Here is a 22391-nt window from a genome sequence, read left to right on the forward strand (position 1 = left end):
CTGTCTTCCAGCCTCCTCCTGTCCTCCAACAGCAGCCTTCTGTCCTCCAGTCTCTTTCTGTCTTCCTCCAGCCTCTCCCTGTCCTCCAGCTTCCTTCTGTTCTCTTCTAGCCTCCACTTCCTATCCTCCAGCCACCTCCTTATGTCCTCCTCCAGCCTCCTCCTGTCCTCCAGCCTCCTTCTGTCCTCCAGCACCACCCTGTCCTCTTTTCTCCTCCTATTCCTGTGCCCCCCTGTAAACAAAAAAAAACCTCTTTCTTACCTCCTGTCGTTTCCCCACAGTCAGTTACTCTTCTCCCAGGTTCTGAGCCTCCGACTGACTCACAAAGGGGGCAGGACCAGCCGAGGGACAGAGCTATCTCCTCACATGACTTGTTCAGACATAATTTGAGGAGGCAGCAGGGGATGATCCTGCCTCCTCCTGGTCCCTATGCCTCTGCTGCTCTGCAGCTCTAATGTAAGGGACATGGAGTGGCAGAACAAACCGGGGGAGAGGGGGGAACCCAGGACATTCTCCTGGCTGCCCGTGACAGCGGGACAGAGCCCAAAAAACGGTACTGTCATGCCAAATCAGGGAAAGTTGGGAGGTATGTACTATGTAATAAACAAAGTGAGTTACCACAAAGAACTAACTACATACAACAATCCGCCATATAATATAAAATTAATACAGCATGCCACCATATACTATAAAATACATCCGGCGTCCTCCATGTAATATATAATAGATCCAGCGTTCCACCTCATACCAAAAAATACATACAGCGAGCCACCATATACCATATAATATATACAGCGTGCCATCATATACCATATAATATATACAGCGTGCCACCATATACCATATAATATATACAGCGTGCCGCCATATAATACATACAACGCGCGCCAAACACCTTAATATATACAGCGTGCCACCATATACCATATAATACATATAGCATACCGCCATATAGTATATAGTACATACAGCATACTACCATGCAATATAAGATACATTTAGTGTGCCACCATGTAAAATATGGCGCCATGCTTATTATATTATATACTTTATGGGGGCAAGCTTTATATATTATATACTATATGGCGGAACGGTTTATATATTATGTACTATATGGCGGTATGCTGTATGTATTATATACTATATGGCAGCAAGTTGTGTATTTTTTATATTACATTTTGACACACTGTAGGCCAGAGTGGGCCAGGGAGTGGGCCAGAGCAGAGTATGATGTCTATATGCTATATGTTTGTTTACGCAGTATGGGGCACATTTATCATTATTTATTATTGACCCGTACAAGCTGTGATTTATGCGCCAGTATATGAAAAATGTGCCACTATTATCATACACAAGTGCCACTATTATCATACCCCACTGCTCTTGCTGATACAGTGCCGCTGCATTTTCCGGGGGGACGGGTGAGTCAGGTCGAGAGGCAGTCCCAGACAGGAGGGGCGGCCAGGGATGAAGTCGTTGGGGCGGTCACAGCTGTGCTGCAGTGAGTGACCTGCATGATCCCGCCTCCATCGTCCACTAGGAGGCACAGCCACCTGAGTCGAGTTTTTCAACTCGCCTCATGGTAGTTATGCCCCTGTACACACCTCAGCTTCTGAAGAACTTCGCAATAAACATTTTGAATACTTGAGAACATCATTATACACACCACAGCTGCAGCACAACATTATAAATACACCTCAGCTACTGCAGAACCTCATAATAACACCTCACAGCTGCTGCAGAACATCATAAAATATATCTCAGCTTGTTGCAGCTTATTATAAAACATACCTCCTTTGCTGCAGAACATCATATTGGACACTTCAATTGCGGCAAAACCTCATAATGCACAGCTCATTTGCTACAAAACATTTTTATACATAACTCTGCTATTGGAAAACCTCAATATATATGAACCTCATACACCTAAGCTGCTGCAAAGCTTAGTGGGGAAACAGGAACTCTTGATGCAAGTTCTTTTCTCCACTCCACTGAGCTATTACTAGCATACCGGTTCATGTTCTGGCACAGTTCTACGTCATGTCCTGGCTGGTGTAGAATTTCACTGAAGCCTGAGAATAGACCATACGCAGGCTATAGTTAGTTTGCCCAGCCCAGCATCTTTCCCTCCCCGCCCATGTGGCAACAAGGGGAAATGGCCACATTTACCTAAACTGCACAAGAAATTGTGACTAAGCCACGATTCTAAGACAGCAATTTGGTGTATAATCTGTGAGGATTCTTCAGTTATTTCTCCAAATCTGTGCCTCATTAAGTTAAATAACTACAGACCTAAAACCGAACCTTAGAACTGAGGACCACTCAGTTTACCACATATTTGTCCTTTGTTTCTGGATATAATCTTTTTTTTTCCATAAATCTTACTACAAACTATGCTATGTAAATGATAATCCGGATCAAGTAAAAGTATGAGGATAAGCAATACATGCATATGTTGGTTAAAAAGAATGAGATCAGAAATGAAAAAAAAAATCAGTTTTCTCTGTTTAGCTAATGAAAGGTAGTGATGAGTTCACTCGGCGAAGTTCAGTTTGGGTATCTGGACCCAAATGTGAACACCCACCTTCGAGTCTGGCCCCCTTAACGCGGGTATTGACCCTTTAAATTCCGTCTGCAAATTTGCCTCCATTTGCCCTGGGATTGTTGCTCTATGTGGCGTACAGTTATTTAAAAACTGCCAGGACTGACCACAGGTGATACAATTGTGGTTCGGATCTGCTCAACCTTAATAAAATGGGTACTTTTGTGGTTTTATGATAAACAATTGCTCTTTTTTCAATAGGGTCCAATTGGCTTAAGTGGTGCACCTGGATTTCCTGGTATCCCTGGAATGAAGGTAAGATGCATTTTCAAAAATTATACTTATTATTAATTGATGTTGACTTCTTTTCAAGGCTGCTTATACCTTTGGAGATAATTAGTTTTTATTTATTTTAATTTAAATAAAGGTTTTTGTAATCTGCTGTCATATAAACATACCTATTGTGTGATGCAGACTGGAACGCAATTTCAAAAGGCAACTAACATTAGGGGTGGGAAAAGGGAAGCAGAGGGAATAACCCAGGAATGAAGATGTATTGAAAGGAAGACATTCACGGTGATGAGGGTATTCATTCTCTTCTTTATTGATTTCTGGACTGTCCTTAATGGGATTGTCGGTGAGCAGGCTGTGGACCAGTATGTAGCAGTCCTGGAAAGACATCCTCTCCCAGTACATAATCAGAAATTTCCTGGCGAGCAACAAGCTATTATTGACGGCAACATAATGTACACAGGGAAAACAGCTGTTTGCTGGCATAGGGAGAAGCCAGATCACAGACGTCATGATTTGAATTATGGATGTGTGTTGCAATTTCCAAAAGTTATCCCTGTAGTTCAAGGTGTTACCTACTGATAGTTACAGACATGTAAAACATGTCATTTATTTTACTACAAATCTACAAAGTGGTGTTGTGGATTTGGTGCAAAAGCAACAAATCTTTTTTGGTTTATCGATATGCAATAAATCGTCTGCAGGTGCATCATAGTTTCAATGTTGGAGACAGCTGCAACTGAAATGTTACAGTTGGCAGAATGATGTGTTTTATTTGCCATAAGATAATTAACCACAGGCTGTGTTATGCAAAAGAACTCAAACTCCTTTTCATAGTGTCTTATCAGTTTTTCATGCATTTTTGGCTTTATAAAATTCCCCAAAAAACTGAAATGAATATAGTTAGGCGCTGTTATTGGGAACACTGTGAAATAATATGAGGAGGCTTTTTATTTTGAAGAAAGAGATATCTGCTTTTTTACCCAACTGTGTTATAAATTGCAGTAACCTAAGAAGTTTGAAATTTCAACGAACTACTAAACTAATTATGTGAGATAATTGGTATCTGAGAATAATTTAAAACCATCACATCTTTATGAACGCATACAGCAATTTGTGTAAAATTCATTATGACTCTTACAAAATACAGTTGATTCATATTTATTAGAATGGCAGGCACCGTGGGTTTCATACCCATTGAATCTTTTGCTCATTTTTAGTGATGAGCCGGTTTGGCAAATTCATGTTCAACAAGTTTGTCTGAATACCGGGAACCTTTTGGTTTGGGACTTGGACTTGCCCGGAACATGAACCCCATTGAAGTCAATGGGGGACATGTATATTTACCTTATATACTCAAGTATAAGCCTAGTTTTTCAGCACAAAAAATGTGCTGAAAAACCCAAACTCGGCTTATACTCGAGTCAAAAAAATAAATATATCTAAACTCACCTTTCCGGTGACCCCTGTATATCTTCTGAGCGATCTGTCTGGCAGCGGCGGCAGGCTATATACACTGGGGCAGGGTCTGGCAGGCTATATACACTGGGGCAGGGTCTGGCAGGCTATATACACTGGGGCAGGGTCTGGCAGGCTATATACACTGGGGCAGGGTCTGGCAGGCTATATACACTGGGGCAGGAGATGGCAGGCTATATACACTGGGGCAGGGTCTGGCTGGCTATATACTGGGGAGAGTGTGACCAATGCATTTCCCACCCTCGGCTTATACTCGAGTCAATAGGTTTTCCCAGTATTTTGTGGTAAAATTAGGGGCCTCGGCTTATACTCGGGTCGGCTTATACTCGAGTATATACGGTATTTCTTCTAGTTTATTTGTTTTGATTTTGTCATTTTGTGACTTTTCACTGCAAAATTTGCTGTCGTTTTTCAAGAAAGCCTTTGTCTGCACCTTCTGCAGTGTTCCATATCTAACTTTACTTTTCAGATACTCCTTGCGACTTTTCGCTTATGTATTTTTTTTTGGCTTATTTTTTGCGACTTTTTAGTCTCAAATCTGCACCTGATCCAGGTGATTCTGGTTACTTCTTAGGGTGAGGTCACATGTGGCTTTAAAGGAAACCTACCACTTGTAGTGGCAGGTTTCCGATGGCAATACCGAGCACCAGCCCAGGGTGAGCTGGTGCCGGAGCTTATTTTAGTTAGTGTTTTAAACCGCGGTATCGTGGTTTTAAACACTTTTTAAACTTTATTGCAGGCGCAGTCAGGTACGCGCTCTGCGCTTACCATGCGCGCGGCTACATAGGAAGTGAATGAGAGCCGCGTGCACGGTAAGCGCCGAGCGCGTACCTGCCTGCGCCGGCTATAACGTTTAAAAAGTGTTTTAAACCGCGATACCGCGGTTTAAAACACTAACTAAAATAAGCTCCGGCACCAGCTCACCCTGAGCTGGTACCCGGTATTTCCATCGGAAACCTGCCACTACAACACATGCCTTTTTTCTAAGTTAAGAAGAACAGATTTGCATAATTACATGACTTCAACATGGTGTCAACAAAACACATGAATTAACGCAAAGTTAATATATACATTAACACTGGGGAGAAGGGTCTTGCCAGAAGACATGAGTTGAGACAAAAACTGCCTTGCATGAGTGGCATACGCCCTTTGGACACCCTGCTTCTTCAGGCAGTGTGCCAGGTAGGCTTACAAACGTCATTTTCTGGGCAAAGGAACTATGCATTTTTTAGGTAATAACAATGTGGGCACAAGTTAGTGCTTTGGGAACATGTTATTAGGCTTATTAGTGAATTTAGTAACAAGTTCCCTCTGAGATTTTGATGCAAAGTAAAGTTTGCCATTCCAACAAAATCTAAAAGGTGCAGATATTGGGGCACATTTACTTACCCGGGTCCATTCGCGTTCCAGCGGTGGCTTCTCTGACGAGCGTTCGGGTCTTCCGGCGATTCATGAAGGTCCTGCACCCGATGTCCACCAGGTGGAGCTGCTGCGCCGAAGTCCGCCGGCGTGCCCCGGAGTTCATCGTCTTCATCGTGATGCATGTGAATATGGCCCGTGCGACCAATTTTTTTTTTTAAATGCGGCGGTTTTTCCGAATCCGTCGGGTTACCGTTCGGCCACGCCCCCCGATTTCCGTCGCGTGTATGCCAGCGCCGATGTGCCACAAACCGATCGCGTGCGCCAAAATCCCGGGGCAATTCAGGGAAAATCGGCGCAAATCGGAAATATTTGGGTAACACGTTGGTGAATGACCCCCATTGTGCCTTAAAAATATTGCTGGATGATTTACAAACTATAATGCATCAACTTTCAGATTTTATTGCAATGGCAAACTATACTCATTTTGTGCCTGTAATATATTGTTGAATGATGCAGGACAGCTCAAGAATAAAGTTTGAGTAAAGTGTATTGTAGGGTTAAGGTTAAATACAATTTCCTAATTAAATTTAATTAATGTTTTTGCTGCAAACTTTTTTATTGCAGCATGGGAGGGGCGATAAGAGACAAGGCCACCAAGGTTTGTTTATTATGTTTATGCCCAAACTCAATTTACCTATCCAGAAAGCAAGCTGCGTTATGGAAAAAAAAGATATCTTTTAACAGATTATCTGGGGACCAACAGGTGACACAGACAGAGGGCCCTAATGCTGAACCCACTTCTCAGCTGTTTTATTCTATTGCCCAGCCCACCCCAGGTGGTGGGTGGATGACTAGAATTATTTATTACACCGCAAATCCTAGTTCCCCCTGAAATACCACTGTAGCTGGAAAATTTGATTTGGCCAAGACTAAAGGAACATATTTCTTTAACAGTGTTTTTTGGAACACATTGTGGATGTGGGAGTGTTTTGTAACCCGCAAGAGACTGGATTTATAATTTCCTTAATCAAATACAGACCAAAATATCATATTGTGGAGCAAATTTCCCAAATGGACCCTTGATGTAAAGTCTGTGCCTGAACGTCACTATATCTGCAATTGGCAGAATAGATGGCGTTAATTTGTGTGTGAACTGTGGCTTAGTGTTTGTGTTTGGATTAACTGAGCCACACCCTGCTCCTTTTATTTCCGCCCTGCCCAGCAAGGGGTACTAGCCTGATGGACAGTTTCCCCAGTGTGCTGCTGGAGGCGTATCTGGGAACGGCCTTATATACCGGCCTATTCCCATCATACCTTGCTGGTTATTTCAAGTCTTACCTGTGTATCTAGTGCTCTTGCTATTTTGTTTGGTATTCTGTGTTTTGTATCCGATTCTGTACCTTTGCAGCCATCTTGGCTTTGACCTGGTTTGTTTGTTTCCGCTTGTATGCCTGTATCTGTACCTGACCTGTATATACCCGCTTGATCTTGACCTGACCTGTGTATATCCCATCTGAAGACCTGTATATAATGTTGTTTGTCCCTCAGTATCGTTTACCTCCGAGTGTTATTCCGCTTTCCCTGTCTCAGACCTGTGTTAGTATACTGTGCGCCAGTGTGAATACTGGTCTATTCCTGTATTCCGGTTACCTGTCCGCTCCACCATCCAGCAGCTGCCAGATGAAGTAGCCTTCCCTGTCATCTTCTAGGATCGCTAGGGACCGTCAGTTAGGTTCATGATAGTGGGTTTGCCCTTATCAGGGCGGTTTATTTGCTTTAAGCAGGGCCTTAGCCTGCAAGGACATCGCAGGATGAGTTTGCCACCACTTACATATTCTGACAGCTAGCGCCAAGTCTGGTTGTGGTTGCGCGGTTTGCTGGACAGGTGCTGACAATTGTGCTGCAGGTTCCTGGTGTAAAACAAAACTTGCTCCCCCAAAACATAGTCAGGACTGTATGACCATTTGTTAACCTGATGGCAATTCATACATTCATATTTCTAAAATAATTTTTTCTTTATTATGTAAATGATTCTGGGCACATGGTGAGAGAAAGTGATGTCACCCCTGTTACCCCTCCCCTCTCCTCCCCCTGCTCATCTGTGTGTGTATTGTATAGTAAAGCATTGCTAGTGCCTGTGCTTTATCTGCTGACATGTTGTCCTCCCATACCCATGTGAGTGACTCAGACAACAGCTACACAAGTACCTGACATGCTGTTCTATTATATGGCTGCATCCGGAAACAGTTGAATACACACACAGGCTTCAGGGGTCATGTCCACCAGCACCAGGAAGTACATAGAGGAGCCAGCAGCAGGAGTGTCACATCATTATACAAGCTGTCAGTCATGTGTATAAGAGTATCTCATACACACACAGGCTGCAGGGGCTGTGGCAGCCATAACCAGGAAGCACACAGAGGAGCCAGCATCAGGAGTATCACATCATTATACAGGCTGTCAGTCAAACAACGGGGGTGTGGCTGTGCCTCATGAATAAGCTGGGCAGCTGAATATGATAATGATTCATTGGGTCATATGTATACAGCTTATGTTTACAGGCAAGTAGAGGGACAATGAATGGATGGGGGAAATGCTTTCTAATGGCAGTTTATGAAAATATATTTAGTTTTGGGTGTTAATTTGCCTGGCTGGTTCTCTTTAAGTACAGGTTCAAGAAGGAAAGAGGGAAAAGGGGGGCAAACTAAACAAACATATAGTCATACAAACATACATACACAGCACAGAGCTCTCAATATCATAAGGATATATTGCTCAATCCATCATCCATATCTGGAAATAGTATGGAACAAATGTTAACCTACCATGTGTCATGCCTGTACACCAAAACTGACAACCCAGACAAGGAAACAACTCATTAGTGAAGCATCCAAGGGGCCCTGTATAACTTGTGAGGAGCTACAGTTATTCAATGCTAAGGTGGGAGAATCAGTCAATAGGCATCTATAAGTCATGACCTACCTCACAAAAATGGCCTTAATGGAAGAGCAACAGGAAGAGAGTCATTTTTTAAAGCAAGCCAAGAGAAGTCCTTTTTGCAGAACTCAGTCTATGAAAGAAGCTACTCAAGCACCTAACCCTGAAAACTCCATTCCATCATGAAGCATGTGTAGGCAGCAATATATTGTGGGGAATTTTTGGCCTCTGCTGGGACTGGGATGTTAGTAAAAGTTAATGGTGCCAAATTCAAGGCAAGTCTGAAGGTAAACTTGTGCAAGACAGAAAAGGACTGACTACATTTAACTAGTAATAGTAATTTGGCCCACATTTACTAAAAACAGTGCAAACAGCACTATGTGCAATTTGCCTGTGTAGTGTGCAGAGGGCGTTAGATTCAGGATTTCTGGCACCCATTCTTAATGAATCTGGCACCCTCTAGACTTCTCTGATAAAGTGCACCACTTTTTTAGTGCACCTTTAACATGGGCAGTGCAAAACATTTCTGTCAGACTTTGCATGTTAAAGGATATCTATCAAAATTTGTACAGAAGGTTTTAATTTTTGTAAATGTATAAAAACATTATAAAACCTATACAAATTTGTTTCGTACCGACTCAAAGAATAAAGTAGAGATTTAATTTGAGGTGCGCAGTGAAAGCCGTAAAATCCAAGCCCACAAGAAAAAGGCTCAAATGCGTTCTTTTTTACTATTTTCACTGCATTTGGAATTTTTTTCCCGCTTTCCAGCACGGAATATTCAATACAATCACTATGAACTGTAATTTGTTATGCAGAAAACAAGCCATCACAGAGCTCTTTACGTGTAAAAGTAAAAAAGCTATAGATGTTTGAAGTTGGGGAGTGAAAAATGGAAATGTAATAACAAAAAAAGCCAGGTCATTAAGGGGTTAATCCCTTAACGACCAGGTCCTATTTTGTTTTTGCATTTCCATTTTTTACTCTCCACCTTCAAAAATCTATAACTTTTTAATTATTCCATGTGAAGATATGTGTGATGACTTGTTTTCTGCATAACAAATGGCACTTCATAGTGACAATATTTAATATCATATCTCATGTACTGGGAATCCGGAAAAAAAAATCCAAATGCAGTGAAATTGGTGAAAAATGCATTTGGATTTTGGATTTTACGGCTTTCACTGTGCGCCCCAAATGACATGTCTCCTTCATTGATGTCCCATATAGGGTTATTGTGTTCTGGGAACGCTAATATGGCGCTGATAGTTTTATAAAATAATTTATTGTTATTATAATAAAGTAAAATATCCATTAGAACAATAAAGGCACCACACGTTTCGCTTTTGGACCAGATGAAGAGCTTCCTTTACTAGGAGTTGTGCCCTACAACTGATTTTATTTTACTTCTGTACGGAAATACATGATAGGCGCGCCCGTCTCCCCTTTTCTTTCCATGTCTCTTTCATTGGGTCAGTATGATCACGGGAATACCAAATTTATATAGGTTTTATAATGCTTTCATACATTTACAAAAATTAAATCCCTCCTACAAAAAAATAAATTCTTCATTTTGCCATTTTTTGGGGCTTATAACTTTCTCATACATCGGTGTATGGAGCGGTGTTGTCATTTTTTCCGACTTTTGATGACGTTTTCAATGCTACCAAAGGACTGTACAGCCTATTTATCACTTTTCATTGATTTTTTTAAAAAAGTGCCATTTTTGACTTTGGGCGCTATTTTCCGTTACAGTGTTAACACCGGAGAAAATCTTTATTATATTTAGATAGATATGACATTTTGGGACATTGGGTGATACTAACATATTTATGATTTTTACTGTGTATTTATATTTATATCATTTCTAGGGAAGGGAATGATTTGAATTTTTAGGTTTTTAAACTTTTTTAAACTTTTAATCATTTATTTTTTTACTATTTTTACTTTAACCCTAGGATGTCTGATTGAACCTACCATATACTGTCATACTACAGTATGTCAGTATATGGGGATTTTACTAGAGATGAGCGAACATGCTCGTCCGAGCTTGATGCTCGGTCGAGCATTAGGGTACTCGAAACTGCTCGTTGCTCGGACGAATACTTCGCCCGCTCGAGAAAATGGCAGCTCCCGCCGTTTTGCTTTTTGGCGGCCAGAAACAGAGCCAATCACAAGCCAGGAGACTCTGCACTCCACCCAGCATGACGTGGTACCCTTACACGTCGATAGCAGTGGTTGGCTGGCCAGATCAGGTGACCCTGGGATAGACTAGCCGCTGCCCGCGCTGCTCGGATCATTCTGTGTCTGGATGCCGCTAGGGAGAGAGCTGCTGCTGGTCAGGGAAAGCGTTAGGGTGTTCTATTAGCTTACTGTTAGGCAGGAGTGATTCTCAAAGAACCCAACAGCCCTTCTTAGGGCTACAATAACATTCTACTTTTTTTATTTTAATTTGCATCTAGTACCATTTTGTGAGGAATTAGCAGGGGGACTTGCTACCGTTGTGTTTAGCTCTTAGTGGCACACATATCCATAGCAAAGACCGAAGTGGGAAAATTTAGTAGGGGTTGGATTTCAATTAGGCACTAACTCAGTGTCATCTCATCTGGCATAGTAGTGTGCTTTGATACTTGGCTAGAAAATAGCCATAGGAGAATACAAAGAGCTTACTTACGCATACAGTAGCGTTCTATATATTTGATTTCTGGTTGATCTGCTGGTGGCTGTACTTTCTGCAGTGCATGTACTAGCCAATTCTGAGCAATTTGTAGTGAGACTTGCGACCGCTGTGTTCTGCGCTTAGTGACGCACATATCCATAGCAAAGACCGAAGTGGGAAAATTTAGTAGGGGTTGGATTTCAATTAGGCACTAACTCAGTGTCATCTCATCTGGCATAGTAGTGTGCTTTGATACTTGGCTAGAAAATAGCCATAGGAGAATACAAAGAGCTTACTTACGCATACAGTAGCGTTCTATATATTTGATTTCTGGTTGATCTGCTGGTGGCTGTACTTTCTGCAGTGCATGTACTAGCCAATTCTGAGCAATTTGTAGTGAGACTTGCGACCGCTGTGTTCTGCGCTTAGTGACGCACATATCCATAGCAAAGACCGAAGTGGGAAAATTTAGTAGGGGTTGGATTTCAATTAGGCACTAACTCAGTGTCATCTCATCTGGCATAGTAGTGTGCTTTGATACTTGGCTAGAAAATAGCCATAGGAGAATACAAAGAGCTTACTTACGCATACAGTAGCGTTCTATATATTTGATTTCTGGTTGATCTGCTGGTGGCTGTACTTTCTGCAGTGCATGTACTAGCCAATTCTGAGCAATTTGTAGTGAGACTTGCGACCGCTGTGTTCTGCGCTTAGTGACGCACATATCCATAGCAAAGACCGAAGTGGGAAAATTTAGTAGGGGTTGGATTTCAATTAGGCACTAACTCAGTGTCATCTCATCTGGCATAGTAGTGTGCTTTGATACTTGGCTAGAAAATAGCCATAGGAGAATACAAAGAGCTTACTTACGCATACAGTAGCGTTCTATATATTTGATTTCTGGTTGATCTGCTGGTGGCTGTACTTTCTGCAGTGCATGTACTAGCCAATTCTGAGCAATTTGTAGTGAGACTTGCGACCGCTGTGTTCTGCGCTTAGTGACGCACATATCCATAGCAAAGACCGAAGTGGGAAAATTTAGTAGGGGTTGGATTTCAATTAGGCACTAACTCAGTGTCATCTCATCTGGCATAGTAGTGTGCTTTGATACTTGGCTAGAAAATAGCCATAGGAGAATACAAAGAGCTTACTTACGCATACAGTAGCGTTCTATATATTTGATTTCTGGTTGATCTGCTGGTGGCTGTACTTTCTGCAGTGCATGTACTAGCCAATTCTGAGCAATTTGTAGTGAGACTTGCGACCGCTGTGTTCTGCGCTTAGTGACGCACATATCCATAGCAAAGACCGAAGTGGGAAAATTTAGTAGGGGTTGGATTTCAATTAGGCACTAACTCAGTGTCATCTCATCTGGCATAGTAGTGTGCTTTGATACTTGGCTAGAAAATAGCCATAGGAGAATACAAAGAGCTTACTTACGCATACAGTAGCGTTCTATATATTTGATTTCTGGTTGATCTGCTGGTGGCTGTACTTTCTGCAGTGCATGTACTAGCCAATTCTGAGCAATTTGTAGTGAGACTTGCGACCGCTGTGTTCTGCGCTTAGTGACGCACATATCCATAGCAAAGACCGAAGTGGGAAAATTTAGTAGGGGTTGGATTTCAATTAGGCACTAACTCAGTGTCATCTCATCTGGCATAGTAGTGTGCTTTGATACTTGGCTAGAAAATAGCCATAGGAGAATACAAAGAGCTTACTTACGCATACAGTAGCGTTCTATATATTTGATTTCTGGTTGATCTGCTGGTGGCTGTACTTTCTGCAGTGCATGTACTAGCCAATTCTGAGCAATTTGTAGTGAGACTTGCGACCGCTGTGTTCTGCGCTTAGTGACGCACATATCCATAGCAAAGACCGAAGTGCAAAAATTTAGTAGGGGTTGGATTTCAATTAGGCACTAACTCAGTGTCATCTCATCTGGCATAGTAGTGTGCTTTGATACTTGGCTAGAAAATAGCCATAGGAGAATACAAAGAGCTTACTTACGCATACAGTAGCGTTCTATATATTTGATTTCTGGTTGATCTGCTGGTGGCTGTACTTTCTGCAGTGCATGTACTAGCCAATTCTGAGCAATTTGTAGTGAGACTTGCGACCGCTGTGTTCTGCGCTTAGTGACGCACATATCCATAGCAAAGACCGAAGTGGGAAAATTTAGTAGGGGTTGGATTTCAATTAGGCACTAACTCAGTGTCATCTCATCTGGCATAGTAGTGTGCTTTGATACTTGGCTAGAAAATAGCCATAGGAGAATACAAAGAGCTTACTTACGCATACAGTAGCGTTCTATATATTTGATTTCTGGTTGATCTGCTGGTGGCTGTACTTTCTGCAGTGCATGTACTAGCCAATTCTGAGCAATTTGTAGTGAGACTTGCGACCGCTGTGTTCTGCGCTTAGTGACGCACATATCCATAGCAAAGACCGAAGTGGGAAAATTTAGTAGGGGTTGGATTTCAATTAGGCACTAACTCAGTGTCATCTCATCTGGCATAGTAGTGTGCTTTGATACTTGGCTAGAAAATAGCCATAGCAATAGGATAGCATTGTTTGGTTTTAAAAACTCAAAAAAAAACAAAAAACACAAAAAAAAAAAAAAACACAAAAAAAAACAAAAAAAAGTAAAAAAAAAAAATAAAGTTATAACTCTCATTTTAAAAATGTTTAACCCGAGGGCTAGGGGTAGAGGACGAGGGCGGGGACGTGGGCGTCCAACTACTGCAGGGGTCAGAGGCCGTGGTCCTGGGCGGGGTGAGACACCACCTGCTGATGAGGGAGCAGGGGAACGCCGCAGAGCTACACTCCCTAGGTTCATGTCTGAAGTTACTGGGACTCGTGGTAGAGCACTGTTGAGGCCAGAACAGTGCGAACAGGTGATGTCGTGGATTGCTGACAATGCTTCGAGCAATTTGTCCACCACCAGTCAGTCTTCCACGCAGTCCACCCATGTCACCGAAATCGCCACTCCTCCAGCTCCTGCACCTCAGCCTCCTCCCCCCCAGTCTGCCCCCTCCCAGGAAAATTTGGCATTTGAACCGGCATACTCTGAGGAACTGTTTTCTGGACCCTTCCCACAGTCACAAACCACTTGTCCGGTTGCTGCTGAGCAATTTTCCGATGCCCAGGTTTTCCAACAGTCACAGTCTGTGGGTGATGATGACCTTCTTGACGTAGTGGAAGTGTGTAAAGAGGTGTCCGACGATGAGGAGACACGGTTGTCAGACAGTGGGGAAGTTGTTGTCAGGGCAGGAAGTCCGAGGGGGGAGCAGACTGAGGGATCGGAGGATGATGAGGTGACAGACCCAAGCTGGGTTGAGAGGCCGGGTGAACACAGTGCTTCTGAGACGGAGGAGAGTCCTCGACCAGAACAGGTTGGAAGAGGCAGTGGTGGGGCCAGACGGAGAGGCAGGGCCAGAGCTGGTGCATCAGCGCCAAATGTGTCAACTAGTGAAGCTCCCGTGGCGAGGGCTCCTGCGGCGAGGGCTAGATCTTCAGAAGTCTGGAGGTTCTTTAAGGAAACACCGGATGACCGACGGACTGTGGTGTGCAACATTTGCCAAACCAGGCTCAGCAGGGGTTCCACCACTACTAGCTTAACTACCACCAGTATGCGCAGGCATATGAATGCTAAACACCCCACTCAGTGGCAACAAGCCCGTTCACCTCCGGCCGTGCACACCACTGCTCCTTCCCCTGTGTCAGCTGCTAGTCAGCCCCCTGCCCAGGACCCTGCCACAAAAACCCCATCGTCGCCTCCACGATCCTCCACAGCATCCACCAGCGTTCAGCTCTCCATACCCCAGACGCTGGAGCGGAAACGCAAATATAGTGCAACCCACCCGCACGCCCAAGCCCTTAATGTGCACATCTCCAGATTGCTTAGCCTGGAGATGCTGCCCTATAGGCTAGTAGAGACCGAGGCCTTTCGCAACCTCATGGCGGCGGCCGCCCCTCGGTATTCGGTCCCCAGCCGCCACTACTTTTCCCGATGTGCCGTCCCAGCCCTGCACCAGCACGTGTCAGACAACATCATCCGTGCCCTGACCAACGCCGTTTCTGACAAGGTCCACCTGACCACGGACACGTGGACGAGTGCTGCCGGGCAGGGCCACTATGTATCGCTGACGGCACATTGGGTTAACTTGGTGGAGGCTGGGACCGAGTCTGACACTGGGGCTGCTCATATACTGCCGACGCCGAGGATTGCGGGGCCTACCTCGGTCCAGGTGTTTCAGGCCTACTATGCCTCCTCCTCCTCCCACCCCTCCTCCACCTCCTCCTCCGAACTACCATCCGTGGGCACGGCGCCATCAGTCGGTAGCTCTAGGCACAGCAGCAGTGCCGTCGCTAAGCGACAGCAGGCGGTGCTCAAACTGCTGAGCCTAGGCGACAAAAGGCACACCGCCCAAGAGCTATTACAGGGCATCACGGCGCAGACTGATCTGTGGCTGGCACCGCTGAACCTCAAGCCGGGAATGGTTGTGTGTGACAACGGCCGTAACCTGGTGGCGGCTCTGCAACTCGGCAGACTGACACATGTGCCATGCCTGGCCCATGTGTTAAATCTGATAGTTCAGCGTTTCCTCAAGACATACCCCAATCTGTCTGATTTGCTCACGAAGGTGCGCCGCATCTGTGCGCATTTCAGGAAGTCCAGCCCAGATGCTGCCACTCTCAGGGCAGCGCAGCGCCGCCTCCAACTGCCCGCTCACCGACTGTTGTGCGACGTGCCCACGAGGTGGAATTCAACACTGACCATGTTATCCAGAGTTTACCAGCAGCGCAGAGCGATTGTAGACTGCCAGATGTCAACTTCCACCAGAACTGGTAGTCAGGTCAGTCAGCTTCCTCAAGTCTACAATGAGGAGTGGACGTGGATGTCTGATATCTGTCAGGTGCTGAGTAACTTTGAGGAGTCAACACAGATGGTCAGTGGCGATGCCGCCATCATCAGCCTCACCATCCCGCTGCTTGGCCTGTTGAAAAACTCTCTGGTCAGCATGAAGTCGGAAGCTTTGCGCTCGTCACAAGAGACAGGGGAAGAATATTCCCTTGTTGATAGCCAAAGCACCCTCAGGTCTGTTTCTCAGCGCATATCGGAGGAGGTGGAGGTGGAGGAGGATGAGGAGGAAGAGGAGGAGAATGTTGGTGAGACACAAGAGGGGACCATTGTTGAGTCCTTTACTGTTCAGCGTGTATGGGCAGAAGAAGAGGAGTTGGAGGAGTTGGAGGAGGAGGAAATGGACAGTCAGGCCAGTGAGGGGAGTGAATTCTTACGCGTTGGTACTCTGGCGCATATGGCAGATTTCATGCTAGGCTGCCTATCCCGTGACCCTCGCGTTCAAAGAATTTATTCCAGCACCGATTACTGGGTGTTCACTCTCCTGGACCCACGGTACAAGCAAAATCTTTCCACTCTCATCCCTGCAGAGGAAAGGAGTGTGAGAATGCATGAATACCAGCAGGCCCTGGTGCACAAGCTGAAACAGTATTTCCCTTCTGGCAGCGCTAGCGGCAGAGTGCGTAGTTCTGCGGGACAAGTAGCGAGGGAGAGTAGGCGAGCAGGCAGCTTGTCCAGCACTGGCAAGGGTACGCTTTACAAGGCTTTTGCCAGCTTTATGTCACCCCAGCAAGACACTGTCACCTGTCCCCAGTCTCGGCAGAGTAGGGCTGATCTTTACAGAAAGATGGTGAGGGAGTACGTAGCTGACCATACCATCGTCCTAAATGATCACACAGCTCCCTACAACTACTGGGTTTCAAAGCTGGACATGTGGCACGAACTGGCGCTGTACGCCTTGGAGGTTCTTGCCTGCCCTGCCGCTAGCGTCTTGTCCGAGCGGGTTTTCAGTGCAGCTGGTGGCATCATCACCGATAAGCGTACACGCCTGTCGACTGACAGCGCTGACAGGCTGACGCTTATTAAAATGAATAAAGGCTGGATTTCTCAGAATTTCCAATCTCCACCAGGTGAAGGAAGCTCAACCTGAATAATTGATCCACTCCTCCTCCTCCTCATTTTCCTCCTTCTCCTCCTCTTTGTACAGTAAAGCAGAGGAAAATGGCTATTTTTTGACAGGGCCCACTGGCTCTTGCTATAGTACTTCATGCATTTAATTTTTCTGGAGGGCCACCTACCCGGTCCTCTGTTTGAAACAATTTTTGTGAGTGCCACATACAGGCACTCAATCTATTCCATTTTACTGCAGGGCCACCTACCTGCTCCTCTGGTTTGAAACATTTTTGGGACTGCCACATACAGGCACTCAATCTATTCCATTTTACTGGAGGGCCACCTACCTGCTCCTCTGGTTTGAAAAATTTTTGGGACTGCCACATACAGGCACTCAATCTATTCCATTTTACTGCAGGGCCACCTACCTGCTCCTCTGGTTTGAAACATTTTTGGGACTGCCACATACAGGCACTCAATCTATTCCATTTTACTGGAGGGCCACCTACCTGCTCCTCTGGTTTGAAAAATGTTTGGGACTGCCACATACAGGCACTATCCAAATTAAATTGTCTCCATAGCAGCCTCCACACGTTGTCTCCATTGCTACCTCCAAAAGTCGTCCATATAGCTGCCTCCATACATCGTCCCTTTATCAAACGAGGTGTGTCAGGCAGAAATTTGGGTTGTTTTCATGGATTCCACATCAAAGTTGTTAACTTTGTCGCCACCCTGCTGTGTTATCCACAAAATATACTGGCAAACTTTTACCATTTAGGGATATTATTTCAGCGCTTCTTGCGCATCTGTTTACATTCCCCTCACCCGGCATATCCTAAACTTATAAGAACGCTACTACACTTGATCTTATACAAAAGGTTCTTAGAAGTGCTGTTTGGGGAGTAGCCTAGAGACAGGGGCTTGAATTGGCGAAAGCTCGCCTGGCAGCGGAGCGCCAGCTCCATGCGCATCATGCGCTTCTTGCGCATCTGTTTACATTCCCCTCACCCGGCATATCCTAAACTTATAAGAACGCTACTACACTTGATCTTATACAAAAGGTTCTTAGAAGTGCTGTTTGGGGAGTAGCCTAGAGACAGGGGCTTGAATTGGCGAAAGCTCGCCTGGCAGCGGAGCGCCAGCTCCATGCGCATCATGCGCTTCTTGCGCATCTGTTTACATTCCCCTCACCCGGCATATCCTAAACTTATAAGAACGCTACTACACTTGATCTTATACAAAAGGTTCTTAGAAGTGCTGTTTGGGGAGTAGCCTAGAGACAGGGGCTTGAATTGGCGAAAGCTCGCCTGGCAGCGGAGCGCCAGCTCCATGCGCATCATGCGCTTCTTGCGCATCTGTTTACATTCCCCTCACCCGCCATATCCCAAACTTATAAGAACGCTACTACACTTAACTTGGTGCAGGCTGGGACCGAGTCTGACCCTGGGGCTGGTCATATACTGCCGACGCAGAGAATTGCGGGGCCTACCTCGGTCCAGGTCTCAAAGGCCTACTATACCTCCTCCCACCCCTCCTCCACCTCCTCCGAATTACCATCCGTGGGCATGGCGCCATCAGTCGGTAGCTCTAGGCACAGCAGCAGTGCCGTCGCTAAGCGACAGCAGGCGGTGCTGAAACTGCTGAGCCTAGGCGATAAAAGGCACACCGCCCAAGAGCTATTACAGGGCATTCCACATCAAAGTTGTTAACTTTGTCGCCACCCTGCTGTGTAATCCACAAAATATACTTGCAAACTTTTACTATTTAGGGATATTATTTCAGCGCTTCTTGCGCATCTGTTTACATTCCCCTCACCCGCCATATCCTAAACTTATAAGAACGCTACTACACTTGATCTTATACAAAAGGTTCTTAGAAGTGCTGTTTGGGGAGTAGCCTAGAGACAGGGGCTTGGATTGGCAAAAGCTCGCCTGGCTGCAGAGCGCCAGCTCCATCCCAAGATCCAACTAACATAGTTGCAGCACCTTTAATCTACTACTAGTTCACTGCCTCCATAATAATAATAATAATAATCTTTATTTATATAGCGTCATCATATTCTGTAGCGCTTTACAAATCATAGGAAACAAATACAAATGTAATGTAACAGAGCACAACATTTGTATGGAACAACAGGAGTGAGGTCCCTGCTCGCCAGAGCTTACGGTTTATGAAGATGATGGGGTAACACGAGGTAAAAGAATATTTAATGGTCAAGCCATTCTTCTTAGGGAATAGAAAAAAATATAATAAATGGAATTGCTGTCGCTTGAACCACTCAGCCGTCATCTTATATACCAGGTCCAGGGTGAATGGGACTGCAGAGAAGTCTGGTGCCTGTTGGTTGCTGGATAACAGATGGGAGGACGACACAGGACGGGTTAGTAGAAGAGTTAAAACTTCATGCAGTTAATGAGTGTTATAGGCTTGCCTAAAGAAATGGGTTTTAAGAGCACGTTTGAAACTTTGGAGGTTAGGTATTAGTCTGATAGTCCAGGGCAGAGCATTCCATAGAATTGGTGCAGCTCTAGAGAAGTCTTGGAGACGCGAGTGGGAGGTCCGCACTAGGGTAGAGGTTAATCTAAGATCACTGGCGGATCTAAGAGCACGGGTTGGGCGATAGACTGAGATAAGAGAGGAGAGGTAGGGGGGTGCAGCATTATACAGAGCTTTATGGATGAGGGTTATTATTATTTTAAACTGTATTCGAAAGGAGACTGGCAGCCAGTGCAGCGACTGGCATGAACTGTAAGCATACATGGTCCCCTTATCAAACGAGCTGTGTCAGGCAGAATTTTGGGTTGTTTTCATGGCTTCCATGTTAACTTTGTCGCCACCCTGCTGTGTAATCCACAAAATATACTGGCAAACTTTTATCATGTACCGATATTATTTGAGCGCTTCTTGCTCACCTCCTTTGGTTCCTCTCTGACACCCATTGGTTTGAAGCCTGAGTCCAATTAGGGTATGTCGCCATGCCACTCTCTAGCCTGCTGCCGCTGCCTCTGCCTCTGCATGCCGTCCCCTATAGTGTCAGGGTCAATTATTGGATGTTTTACATGCTATCTAGCTTCATTCTGTCACTCTGTCATGGCCATGCTGTTGCCCATAATTTCGGCATAATGGTGCGATTAAGCAGCCTCAGAGGCATCCATGCATGCTGCCCCTGCTGTTTCCTGTCCATTTCCGTGGTGTTTTCATCCTTTTCTGAGGTTCCCAGGTGTTTGGCCAAGCTTCCCTGTGCAGAGCCTTGGTCCCCTTGAAAAATGCTCGAGTCTCCCATTGACTTCAATGGGGTTCGTTATTCGAGACGAGCACTCGAGCATCGGGAAAAGTTCGTCTCGAATAACGAGTACCCGAGCATTTTAGTGTTCGCTCATCTCTAGATTTTACATATCTATTACAATCTGTAAATCGCACATTCGTTTCACATTATATGTTTATAATTTATAAGTTATATGTTTATAATGTTTATATGTTTATAATTTTGTTTATGTTTCTAATTAAAGGACACCTGTCATCAGGTCTGGGTCACTTGTCCTGTCACTACTACCTGTTAGAGCAGCTCACAAGGATCCCATCCCAGCCTTTATCTAGTCTATTCATACATTAATCATTGTAAAATCATCTTTTCTTTATTATGTAAATGAGGCTGGTCACATGGTCAGAGGCAGTGATGTCACCCCTGTTACCCCTCCCCTCTCCTCCCCCTGCTCATGTCTGTGTGTGATGTATAGTAAAGCATTGCTAGTGTGTGCTGTATCTGCTGACATGCTGCATCCTCGTAATATACATGTAAGAGACACAGACATCAGCTACACAAGTACCTGACATATACTGCTATATATACTGCCTGGAGCTGTTGTATCTCTCCTATACACACATGGGCTGCAGGGGGTGTGGCCGCCAGCACCAGGAAGCACATCATTATACAGCCTCACACTATTATACAGGCTGTCAGTCATGCACTGGGAGAGTGGCTGTGCCTCCCACTCATGAATAAGCTAGACAGCTTGAATATGCTAATGACTCATTGAACATTTCACAGGTCATTTGCATACAGATTTAGGACTTCATTTCTTAGGTTTACAGGCATGTAAAGGGACAATGAAGGGGATAGAGGCAATGCTCTCTAATGGCAGTTTATATAAAATGTATTAAAGAGAACCCTTCAGGCAAAATAACCCCCTAAACTAAATATATTTTCATAAACATTGATGGCAGTCCCTCTTTGCTTTCCTTTGTAGGAGAAAAGGAAAAGGAGTTTTCCCACGGAGCAAGTTAGGCCCTATCCATGTGTGAAAAAGCAGATGCTAGATAACATAAAACATTTTGTACAAATTTCTGTTCATACACAACTTAAAACTTGTGACAATTTATGATATTGATAATATTTGTTTCAATTCCAATAATCTTTATTTTTTTCCAAGGGAGAAGCTGGCCCAACAGGTGCACGTGGTCCTGAAGGTCCTCAAGGTCCTAGAGGAGAAACTGGTTCCCAAGGACCTGCTGGATCACAAGGTCTCCCGGTATGTTTTTTTCTTTTTTTATAATAATCATGTAAAAAAGCCTTACATTATTAAAGAATGCAAACACACTGATTCTTCCTGTCTTTAAAGCAGTATTTGCAAGTATCTCTTAAGAGTTTATTTTATAGAAAAAACAAAAATTTATACAGATACATGTATATATACATGTATATGTGGTATCGTACAAAAGTATTAAAGAGCACAAATAGTCAATGCAAGATAATAACATTATTTTTCTCTGAACATAATAAAGATCAAACATCATTATTATAGATGAACAATGTTGCATTTCTATTACTAATAATAATTACTACATTTTGCTTCCAGGGTACTCCAGGAACCGATGGAACATCTGGAGCCAAAGGACCAACTGTAAGTGAAACAACGATCTTTTCTTTTTTCAACATTTTGTACATTTTGTAAACATATTTTTTTTTTCAGGGAGTTCCTGGTGTTGCAGGTCCACCTGGACTCATTGGACCACCAGGGTCTACTGGACCTCAAGGAAGTACAGGAGTGCCTGGTATCAGAGGCTCAGCGGTAAATAAGACATGTTATTATAAACCGGATTATAAACATATATACCACTAATAAGTCATATCTAATCAAATCCTA

At 44.3% G+C, this 22391-nt stretch overlaps 1 protein-coding gene across 1 annotated transcript in view; it reads left to right on the forward strand.

Moving 5' to 3' along the window:
- Nucleotides 1–22391, forward strand: part of COL5A2 (collagen type V alpha 2 chain) — a 241758-nt gene that overhangs the window by 156906 nt on the left and 62461 nt on the right. The window contains exons 18-21 of the mRNA XM_072120968.1: nucleotides 2804–2857; nucleotides 21678–21776; nucleotides 22104–22148; nucleotides 22218–22316. Of these exons, the coding sequence (XP_071977069.1) occupies nucleotides 2804–2857; nucleotides 21678–21776; nucleotides 22104–22148; nucleotides 22218–22316 (297 nt within the window). The remainder of the gene's footprint in view (nucleotides 1–2803; nucleotides 2858–21677; nucleotides 21777–22103; nucleotides 22149–22217; nucleotides 22317–22391) is intronic.

This window comes from Engystomops pustulosus, chromosome 8, assembly GCF_040894005.1.
Source record: "Engystomops pustulosus chromosome 8, aEngPut4.maternal, whole genome shotgun sequence".
NCBI classification, from domain to species: Eukaryota; Metazoa; Chordata; class Amphibia; order Anura; family Leptodactylidae; genus Engystomops; species Engystomops pustulosus.